At 50.9% G+C, this 10223-nt stretch overlaps 1 protein-coding gene across 4 annotated transcripts; it reads left to right on the top strand.

Moving 5' to 3' along the window:
- Nucleotides 1–915: 915 nt before the first annotated feature.
- On the top strand, nt 916–9576 carry SERHL2 (serine hydrolase like 2). Of its 4 annotated transcripts, none has more exons than XM_059472327.1 (12): nt 916–1021; nt 2426–2649; nt 2721–2834; nt 3804–3845; nt 4577–4596; nt 4782–4856; nt 5628–5737; nt 6013–6092; nt 6424–6458; nt 7221–7294; nt 8759–8852; nt 9210–9576. In XM_059472327.1, exons 2-12 carry the CDS (start codon nt 2502–2504, stop codon nt 9324–9326), a joined length of 909 nt encoding a protein of 302 aa, XP_059328310.1. In that variant the 5' UTR covers nt 916–1021; nt 2426–2501; the 3' UTR covers nt 9327–9576. The 4 variants fall into 4 exon arrangements, with proteins under 4 accessions (XP_059328310.1, XP_059328305.1, XP_059328309.1 ...); XM_059472322.1 differs by having other exon boundaries at nt 7218–7294; XM_059472326.1 differs by lacking the exon at nt 916–1021 and adding an exon at nt 1065–1117 and having other exon boundaries at nt 7218–7294.
- The last annotated feature ends 647 nt before the right edge of the window (nt 9577–10223 follow it).

Genomic DNA, 10223 nt, shown 5'->3' with positions numbered 1-10223 from the left:
GAGTTAGAGCTAGGCACGAGAAATAGGGCTCTAAGCTTCTACACTGGTTTCTTTCAAGCTTTTTAGGCTATTCTGAAAATATATTGTGTAATTTAGGAGACTGATGTGCTGAACTGAGTATAGGGCTTCCAGTTACCAATATAAAAATGATTCCCTAAGAACATACATTAATTCTGCTTCCCTCAACTGTTCCAGCAAGGGGTCCCACTGCTCACAGTGTGATTTGACTTTGCTTCCTTTGACTGCAGAGTCCTTGACTGAAGAGGAATGGTTGTGGTCTGCATTAGGCTTAGCAGATTGCCTGCTGGATGGAATGAGAGGCACCAGAAAGTAGTCACACTTGGGTATTGGCTTCCTTGAAACTTGCTCTATGCAGACATCACCTTTTTGGGCAATTAATGAGGAAAACCATATAGAAACATCTCCATCTGAGAGGGGTCTGTTTTTTTCTGTTTTTGCAGAAGAGGAGTGGAGTGGCTGAGGCAGTGCTGTCTGCTGTGCATCTGTGGCAGCTTGGTCCTGTAGTAGAGTAAGTTCACTGCGATAGGTCACAGTATGGGAGGGTGACTCTTGTCCCTGAAGCACCACGATTCCAGCAAGCGTTAGGAGTTCAGAAGAGTCTCTCTATCAGAGAGTGACAGAAGTTCAGTGTCAATGTCAAGCGCTGGGCCCGTTTGATGTCAATATGAAGCTCCTGGGTCACAGTTAAAACATCTCACACTGTGTCACCACAGTACAGGCAGTTTCCATCGTCAGTAATGTGTCCTGGAGTAGTCAAGGATGCAGCCATACTTCCTTGATTTCGACTCCTCGGAGATTCCCATCACGCCCAGGAGGTTGTCCGCAGCTCCAGACGCCACAGCCATCGTTAAGTTCCCGTTCCTCTTACCGAGTCCGACGCAGTCGGAGGCGGGGGCCGGGGCGCCCCAGGGAGGCGGGCAGCGGGGCGGTGCAGCCGGCCTGCCCTGCCCGGCCCGGCCCTGCCGCCGCCTCTGCTCAGCCGGCCCGGCCGCACGGAGCGGTAGGAGGGGGCCGGGATGTCGCGGGAGGGCGGCGAGGGGAGAGGGGGCCGGGTCGGCCGTGGCGTTCCGGGGGCTGGTCTCGGCGCCGGCCGGAGGTTGGTCCCCGGGCAGCCCTTCCCCGGGGCCGGGAGCAGGACCGGGAGCCGGCGCTCCAGGGCGCCCCGAGGCGAAGGCCCGGGTGTAGCGGCGCCTCCTGCCCGCCCAGGGAGGCCTCAGCCCGGGGCCGGGGGGATCCCAGGACCGGAGCCCCGCTGGGCCCAGACAGGACTGCCTGGGACGGCCATCAGGCTCTGCCAGGAGCCCGGGCCCTCAGGACAGGGCAGGTCCATGGTCACACTATGGGAAGTCAGCCCACGGTTGTTTGTCAGGATCTGGGCCGGCTAGGGCAGCTGGGATCAGACACAGCCCCGAGATCAGCTGGCTGGGCCACGGTTCCTGCGGCGAGGGCGTTGCTGATGGACACCGGCACTGCTGCAGCACTGCTGCGGCTGGTCCTGGGCCGAGCTTAAACACACTCATGGGGAGCCCCAGGCTTGGCTCATTGGGACCATCAGGGCCCTGACAGCAGCTGACCCCCTCTATCCTCACTCCTTAGAGAGGCATGGGCTCCGGAGGGACTTGCTGTAGAGTGATTTAATTGCTGTGCGGTCTCAGAGGGGTAATTAAGGGAGCAGATACGCAAGACAAGTCACTTGGAAGGGGATATGACATGAAAGACTTGGAGGTAGTCAGGTTGCCTGTGGCTTGTGGGTGAAAGGGAAATGTTTAAACCACCATTGGAAGGTCACCAGAGGCTGGGTTCACTCAGGAGCTGGTGCTTGAGCAAGGGTCAGTAATTGCCAGGTAAATGAGATGGTTTGAGATTGAGCAAGTGCCTGGCAGATTGTGGACCCATATCCCGTGCAAAAGTCCCTGGCCCTGAGGGTTGCACAGGCAGGTGGCAGCAGTGACCTGCTGCGCAGCATGGAGCCAGCTGCTCTAGCAAATGTGCCAAGCTGTGGTGCTAAAGAGAAGCACCAAGGTAAAAGAGGGCAAGGTGGTAACAATCTAATGCTGGAGGCAGCATTCTTATTCCCCAAACTGTCTTCTTGGCCCAGGACAGGTGCCTGGCTGACTGCAGCTAGCTGGGGGAATTCTGCATGGTTCCCTCTTGCCGGATCTCCTGTGCCTTCTGGTCAGGTTGCAGCTGCTGCAGAGACACAGAGAAGGCTTTCTCTTCCTGCATAGGGAAAGCTTATTTCTTCCTAGGAGCATAGCTAGTACGTGCTGGGAGGAGGATTCCCCAAACAGGCAGTCAGGAACGGCAGCTTGGGATGTTGAATGGGGAGCTGTAAATCATCAAGCTGCTAATTAAGACCACAGGAGACTGGTGAGTTACTAAAGACCTGTATTACTCTTTTCAGAGCTCTAGACCATTAACAAGACCCCTGGGACCTTCTCAGAGTACTGACTCTCCAAGGACATCACCCTGTTTTGGGCATGTTCTCAGAGTTGAAGTTCCCTGTGCCCTGGGGACATGTGGCAGCCAAGGCCTGGGGACCCTCAGAGGGACACCCTGTGCTGTGTTTGCATGGCTGGTTGGACAATGCCAACACCTTTGACAAGCTCATTCCACTGCTCCCCAGAGGTAGGTGTGGCTCATCAGGATGGATTGTGTTGTGTGGCTGGGCTGCATATCTGATCCTCTTTCCCTTTCAGGTTGTTATTATGTGGCAATGGATTTTTCTGGCCATGGCTTGTCCTCCCACCGACCTGCAGGCTGCCCCTACCATTTCCTAGATTATGTGACCGATGTGCGCCGGGTGGCAGCAGGTGGGTACTGGAAGGAACCCTCGAGGGGGTGCTTGTGGAGGGGGTGCTGTACTGGTCCTGCTCTTTCCAATAAGCAAGCAGCACTTTCAGTTCCCCCTCCTTCTTCCCCTGCTGCTAGTGTTTCTGTACTAAAAAAGCTGTAGTGGTGAAGTGGTGGATGCAACTAAATGGTTTTTCCAGACTGGCTTTTTTTAAGCAGTCAGTGACCCCTAACCAGTGTTAGGTGTAAATTGGAAACTTCTGGTTCTCCCTGATGGCAGTTTACTACTTGCTTTAGTATCATGCAAGGAAATCTGAAAGTCAAAGTGTCTTGTACTCCTAATAACTCCTTATGTAACTGTCCATCTGTACATTTGGCATGTGTGATTTTAGATTTCCCATTCAGTACACAAAAGAGCCTCTAGAAGCTCTCAGAGGGTAAATCCCATCTTTCAGTGAGGTATATTTCAGATGGGCAGCACTGATTAAGCTGTATTTTCCTATAAGCCTCCCAGAGTGCCCTAAAAATGGTCTGAAGAGCCTGATGTGCTAAATGGTGCAGAAAGCTTTCACTTGGAATCGTACTTCCCTCAATGCAGCAGACCTGGCTCTGTGTCCTCATGTCTTGCAGAATGCCCTGCAGCAGGATGCTCTGTAAAGGTTTCTCTCTTCCACCAGATGCTACCGAGTCAGGCTCCTCTGCTTCTTGCCAGTCTCATATCTGACAGTGAATGGGACTTTGCTGGAGTTTGTTTGACATATAGAGAGAACTTGAGAGCTGTATGACTTAACTACCATGAAAATGAGGTGGTAAATGCTCTTTTTCTTCAAAATTGGCCCACTTAGCTGCTTGGTTTCTGGATTAAGAAGCAAATGTGGTAGTGCAAAAGCCCTCCTGGGAGAAAGGGCCCATGTCAGTAGAGAAGCAGCAAGATGTTGCTGCTCTGGTTTCTAATGCAGCACTGTCTGTTTTTCTCTTTTGCCATTTAGCCTTGCAGTGGAGACGGTTCACCCTGATGGGTCACAGTATGGGTAAGTGGCTCTAGTCCTTGTAAACTGTGAGATTAATAGAAAGCAGTAGATAATTAACTTCCAAGACATGTTGCTAGGAGCTGGGTTGGAATATTTATTATATTATGCCAAGTACAAGGTTCTTGCTTGAGTGATTCAAAAATCTCTGCCTGTGTTTGAAATGCCTGTTTTTAAGACCCTGCAGTACAGACAGTGGTAACTCTTGCTGTGAGCATTTCCCCCACCCACAGGACAGAACAGTGATTGGCAAAGAGGGGTGGTCTATGCAGGAGAATTCACAGCAGGCCTTCCTGCCTGGTCCCCACAAAGCCTGGGAACAGACAGCCCATTTGGTGGGCTGTAAAGCTGCCTGAGGGGAACTGGGCTCCAGGATCCATTCCTTTGAGCTTCGAATATGATTTATTTTGCCACAATTTGGAGTTTGCTTCCCAGGGCTGCTCTGGTCACAGCTAACAGGACCTGCACACCAAGACATTTTAAACAGTAACTCCTCCTTGGACTTTGCTGTCTGAGGGAGGTGGAAATGGCACAAGATGGGGAACACAGCAGGTCAACAGCCCTGGTCTCTGCTTGCATGTTGTGGGCTGGGAGAGCTCCCCTCTGTACTGGGGTTTTGTCCCATGGTACAATGCACATTTTTATTTCTGAGGTGGCTCCTGCTGTGAGGAAGGTGAATTTCTGTTACCAGGGGCTGTTCTGTGCATTACTGAGCACCCTTTTCTTCTTTGCAGGTGGGGCTGTGGCAGGAATGGTAAGTAAAGCATCATTTCTTCACGGGGTTGATTTCTGCAGCTGCAACAACAAACAGGACAGAAATGAAGGGGCAGAGCTGGATCTCGGGAGGAGAGGCCCTTCCCTGACCCCTCTCCCATGCAGCAGGATAGACATCACTCAGTGCTCAGCTTTTCATTTTCTTATTGTTTCATCTCTCCTCAGTTCTGTTTCCTTTATCCTGAGATGGTGGACAAGCTGATCCTGCTGGAAAGTCTTGGCTTTCTTCTAGCTCCAGAGGTTAGAGCTCATGTGTCCTTCCCTTCACTTTTTTAAAATACAAATTTTTTTTTTTTTTTTTTTTTCTCACTTGTTCAGAGAAAGCACTGATGTGACCACCTCCTGGCAGGTCACACAAGTCCTAGGGCTCTCCCTTTTGGCAGGCACTGATCTGCTCCTTGTTGCACAGACTGAAGTATGTCCTTAGGGTGGCCCTTGGGGAACACTTGGTAGAGGTCCACATCCTGCAGTCCCTTAGCACAGAAATTTTCTTGCCTGTGCCAAGCCCTTGAACAAAGGAAACTGGAACCTCTGTCCAGGCAACTGCCAGCTGAGGTTATCTTTTTGCCAACAGCATGTTGGGTGACCTGGTAGACTGGTAGATTTTTTTCTGTTCCTGGCAGTTCATAAAGCTACATTCCCAACTTGCCATCATTGCTACCAGATGCTGGAGCTTTCGCTGGCAGTACTGGTTCAGAGAGACAAAACTAGTTCAGAGACAAAAAATACCAAACTTTGGAGAGTTGTCCTCAACTCAGAAGTGGGATAGGAAGGGTTAGAAAAGATGGCAAGGATAAAAGGCTAATAAGTTAATTACAGCAGTATTGCTGTATTTATTTAAAACGGCCTTTCTCCCAGAAATTATGGGAGTTTTTTTTAATAAGATTCCCATAACTGATGCCAGTTCTGAGGGATGTTGAAGAGTGAAATTCTCTCTTCCCCTCTCCAATAAAGGGTAAAATCACTCAGAAGAAAGGGGTGACTCCTCTTCCCTACCTCTCTGTGTTTCAGGACACTGAGGCATGGCTGAAATCAAAGAGGAGGGTGATCGACAGACTACTGAGTGTGGAGGCAAAGCAGCAAACTCCCAAAGCACGGAGCCCTGAAGCAGCATTGCAGAGGTGGGTTCCCATCCATCCTCTTCATTTACTGCCTGCCCTCACCTTGACAGAGTTACAGCTGCACATATAAGAAAGGAAAACCTTCCCTGCATTTCACCTTTCAAGTCCTTTTCTGGAATCCCAGCATGACCTTTTGCTTCTGCTGCCAGAAGCTGCTGCTTCTTCCTGCTCCTTTCTGAAGCAGCCTGAGAGCTCACTGTCACCTTGTCATGGCATTTTTGCTTCACTTCCTCCGTTTTTCCAGCATCACAATCTCTCTGCCATGTCTCCCTCAGGCTTTTAGAAGCAAACAGCCATCTGACAGCAGAGGGTGGGGCAATCCTGCTGCAGCGAGGAGCAACTGAGACACCCGCTGGTAAGGGGCTGTGTGGTGCTGGGCCACTGCTGGGTGTGGGAAGGGACTGGTGCCAACAGCCATTGTCTTCTGCAGGGTACAGGGTGCCCTAGCTACAGATTTACACAGCCTGGATGGGATCAATTAAGTCTGGAGGCAGAGTTCTCCATTCCCAGCAGCTGGGTTTGGTGCTCAAATCCTAAAACAGCTAAAGAAAATAAATTTTAAAAAAAGGAGAAATTTGAATTAATCCTGTTCTTCCTATCTCAGAAAGTCTTGGGCAGACCCCAAAAGTGAGTTAAAACCGAACAACTCCTGCTTCTAAGAAAACCTTCTGTTTTTTTCTTTCCAGGGCTGGTGTATAACAGAGACATGAGAGCCCGTACGGTGAGCACTGCTCTTCTGCCATGCCCCCTGCTACTTGGGAGCCCTGAGCTCACAGAACACTCACACAGAGGATGCCTGCTCACTGAGCTAGGCCCTGCCTCCACCCAGCTGCTTACTTGCTGCTCCCCGAATTCCCACATGTCCTTTAAATGCTGCTTTTAAAAGAGCCTGCACTTGATCATTGATTCAGCTTACAGAGTCACTGGAAAATGTTACTGTTTGTTTTTTTAAGAAGTTCCTCTGCCCCAAGGCCTCCTGGCCACATTTTCCTACTGTTATAACTCTTCAGGCAGCAGATGGATGGATGCTTTCTGTCAGCATGTCAGGTGACCTGAATAAGAAGGGGAGTGGAACAAAGTCCTTAGGTTTGCTATTTTGATAGTTTTGTGCCACTTTTAAGCAATTAGGGCCTCTTCTATCTGTGATACTGCCAGGATATGGAAGCCAGGGTCATGTACTCTCTCTCCTTGTTAGTAAAATGATTTTTAAAGCTTTTCTCTATGAGATCATTCCCATATGTGCTGCAGCCCAGCAGGCAATGTTGTTGGCAGCCCTGAAACACAGCTGGACAGAAGGAGCCTCTGCAGAGCCATCTACTCCTGTGTGCAGCCTAGATGCTTGTCATGTCCCAGCATGGAAGCTTCAGGGCCACAGTTACTTCTACCTTCAGAGCTACTTGTGCAGGAGAGCTTGGGGACACCCTCTGTCCCCAGCTGCTGTCCCTGAGCTTTGACACTTTCCCTCTCTTTGCACCTGTAGCAGAGTCGAGAGTTCTTCACGGTGGAGCAGTGTGTGAAGCTCCTGCAGAAGATCCAGGACCGTGTTCTCATCATTATGTGAGTGAGGCACAAACCATACCAACCCCTGCTGTCTCCCTCAGTGGAAGGAATGAAGGCTAGGAAGGAGTCCTCCACTACCCCTTCCTCTGCACCAGTCACCCAGGCTTTTGGCCAGCTGGTGTAACAATACAGCTTCACATGTGAGAAGTATTTCCCAGTTCCCCACCACTGCCCTGGGTTGGGTAGGCTCCTGGAGAAGGCAGACAGCAACTGGAACATCCTCCCAGCCTGGCACTCTGCTTTCAGGCTGGGACTCCCTGAAAGGCTGAGGAAATGTTAGTCCTGCCCCATCTTCCCCATGCTCTTGGCTTCACAATCCCACCTCACAACTTTCCATTCCTTGGCACTGCAGCAAGGGGCCAGCCTGGCAAATATGTGACCCTCCACAGCACCACACCTACTTGCTGTCCTCCTGACCTGACTCTACCCCAGTCAGGAACCCAGCCTGCCCCCTTCTCCAGGCCCCAAAACCTCTTGCCTGAGCAAACAGGTGGAACTCTAGAGCAGTCTCCATCTCTTCCAGCTACTCCTGAAGCCCCTGGTCTGACGGAGCTCCTGCAAGCTCTCTCCTGTGGCACCTGGGGCAAGCAGCTCTGGGGACAGGGCCAGTGGCTTGCCAAGTTGTTAAGCTGTCTGGGTGCACAGCTTGTTCTGCAAGTCGTCCTCTGCCTTTTCCCATCTCCTTCAAGGGCAAGGTGTGCAGGGCTCTGGCTACCTTGGCTGGTGGGGTGCTGTTAAAAGATTGTCTAGGAAACAAGGAGTGCTAGCAGTTGAGAAAAGAGGTACAGCTTTGACTTCCCTGATCTGTTTTAATATCCTAACTGCTTCAGGTTATTCCTGCTTGTCCAGAAATGTAATATTGTGCTGAGGTCAAGTCCTCTGTGCCATAGAAATGCCACTGAGCCTGAGATGTCCGCTTGTCCCATGACCAGCAGAGTAGGAGACAGCATGATCTTAGCTCTGCAGGAGATGTAATGCTGACTTCTCCAGGGCAACTGCCATGGTACCCCCCTCTCTGAGCAGGGCATAACTTGGTTAAATAAACAGCAAAGAGAGGCAGCATGGACTGAGGGGAGATGTGGAAACTCTAAGGAAGGAAGAAGTTAAGAGCAGAAGGCAGAGCCTGGGAATGATGTTTTCAGAAGGCAGAGCAGGTTTTCAGACCAGTTACAGAGCCAGCCCTGCGAGGACAATATTTAGCCAGTCCCCACTCTGATACCACTAGGCAGTCACCCAATGTTTTACACCTTCTAGTTTGATATAAAATGGCTGCTTAGCCAAGCTGTGTGGTGCACTCTGACTACCATGTATGGGCCTGTCACCTGCTGCTTCCGAGCAGTCTGGGAAGAACAGCTGAGTTTGTCACCCTACTGTCTTGGGAACACTGATTCTGCCCAGGACAGCCACAAAGACAAATGGAGGCACACTGGGTGCTGAACTGAGCCTCACTGTTGTTTTCAGATCACAAGATGGACTCTTGGTACCACACAACCTACCGAGCAGAAATCACTTTGTGAAAGCTCTGCAGGAGGCATTCGAGTCTAACCTCAAAGAGGTGAGAGCAAATGTCACCTCCTTGCACCTCGACTGGCCACCAACCTGGGAGCAGCAGCTGGGAAGCAGCTGACCTTGGTGGGCACCCTCCAGGAGGTGATTTGTCCTGAACAGCACAGCCCTCACATGGGGAAGGGGGTGGGGGACTGTGTGCAGTCAGGGGAGGAAGTCACTTTGTTACTGCTGCCAAAGTCCCAGGTTAGTACTGCCCTCTGGACCCAGCTCTTCCCTGGTCCTCCCATCTCTGCCCTGCCTCACTTGCCCTGTCCCTTACTACGACTGTCACACAGCAGTGTGGGCTTCAGGGAACACTTTCCTGGTCCACATCTTGACATCTTCTTGTGTTCTTTCCCTCCAGCACATCCAGCTAGCAGAAGTGCCTGGGAGTCATTTTGTACACCTGAATGAGCCCGAGGTGGTATCTGGGATCATCAGCAACTTCCTGACAGCACAGAACACCAGGGCCAGACTCTAGGAAGCCCTCACAGCTGCAGCTGTCCAGGAGAACTGGGAGCTAACAAGCAAGCCCCAGAATTGTCACCATTCCTACCTCAATCCAGCATTAGATTGTGATAATCTTTCCTATGCTTAGCTCACTGCAGGGTGGAAGCAGGTCTGCCAGGGGTACTCTGAAGGAGAGCTGAGCAAAGTATCTCATTTGCCAAAGGGAGAAGGAATCCTTGCTCTACTTCCAGCTCTGTGAGTACAGGGATAGAGGCCCAGAGTGGCCTTCCCCATGGCTTACTCCAAACTTGCACCCTGAAACAGAGCAGAACACAAGGCAGAGGCATCACCTGTGACAGCAGCAGCTCCCCAGCCTAGGCACTGCAATAGAAGTGGCTCATCTTCTACCTGAGGATGGTGCAGACAGGCTGCTCCCAGGATTTAACCTGCTGAAAAACAAGGAAAGTGTTCTGCTTCTCTGCTTACTTCCATAGATGCCTGAGCTTAGAGGGCCTCAGTGTCTCTGTTCCATTGTGAGAACTACTGTTTAAGAATCAGCCTAAATGAGAGCTCACCTGTGCAGAGAAGGCCATTTTAATGAATGCTAGAGAATCCTTAATCCTCTAGCTGAAGCAGCTGGGAGAACTACAAATTACGGAAAAGTTGGCAGAGACAATTTCTGTCCTAAATAAAGATTAATATTCCGATCTTAAGTCCATCTTCTTGACTCTAGAGGAGAACAAACCTCCTTTCTCTTTCAGGCCGCTCACCCAGGCAGCTGAAATGCATCTTGGGAAGCAGCATTTTTACACACTGTCTGCCTTAGGTAGGCCTTATTAAGGATCTGCCTTCCAGTTAAACTGATGCAAAATCCCACTGAAGCAGGCAGGCCTGTCATCTCTGCAAGCAAGGCAAACTTTGCATTTGT

The sequence above is a fragment of the Ammospiza nelsoni genome, chromosome 5 (genome assembly GCF_027579445.1).
Source record: "Ammospiza nelsoni isolate bAmmNel1 chromosome 5, bAmmNel1.pri, whole genome shotgun sequence".
Taxonomy (NCBI): Eukaryota; Metazoa; Chordata; class Aves; order Passeriformes; family Passerellidae; genus Ammospiza; species Ammospiza nelsoni.
This window is presented reverse-complemented; position numbering and strand designations above follow the sequence as displayed.

Bases quoted from the DNA above. Each gene is read 5' to 3' on its own strand.
- SERHL2 (XM_059472322.1), top strand. From the start codon at position 2,502: ATGTTCTCAGAGTTGAAGTTCCCTGTGCCCTGGGGACATGTGGCAGCC. The intron at 2,650-2,720 runs GTAGGTGTGGCT...TTTCCCTTTCAG, and splicing joins CATTCCACTGCTCCCCAGAG to GTTGTTATTATGTGGCAATG. The intron at 6,459-7,217 runs GTGAGCACTGCT...TTGCACCTGTAG, and splicing joins GAGACATGAGAGCCCGTACG to CAGAGTCGAGAGTTCTTCAC.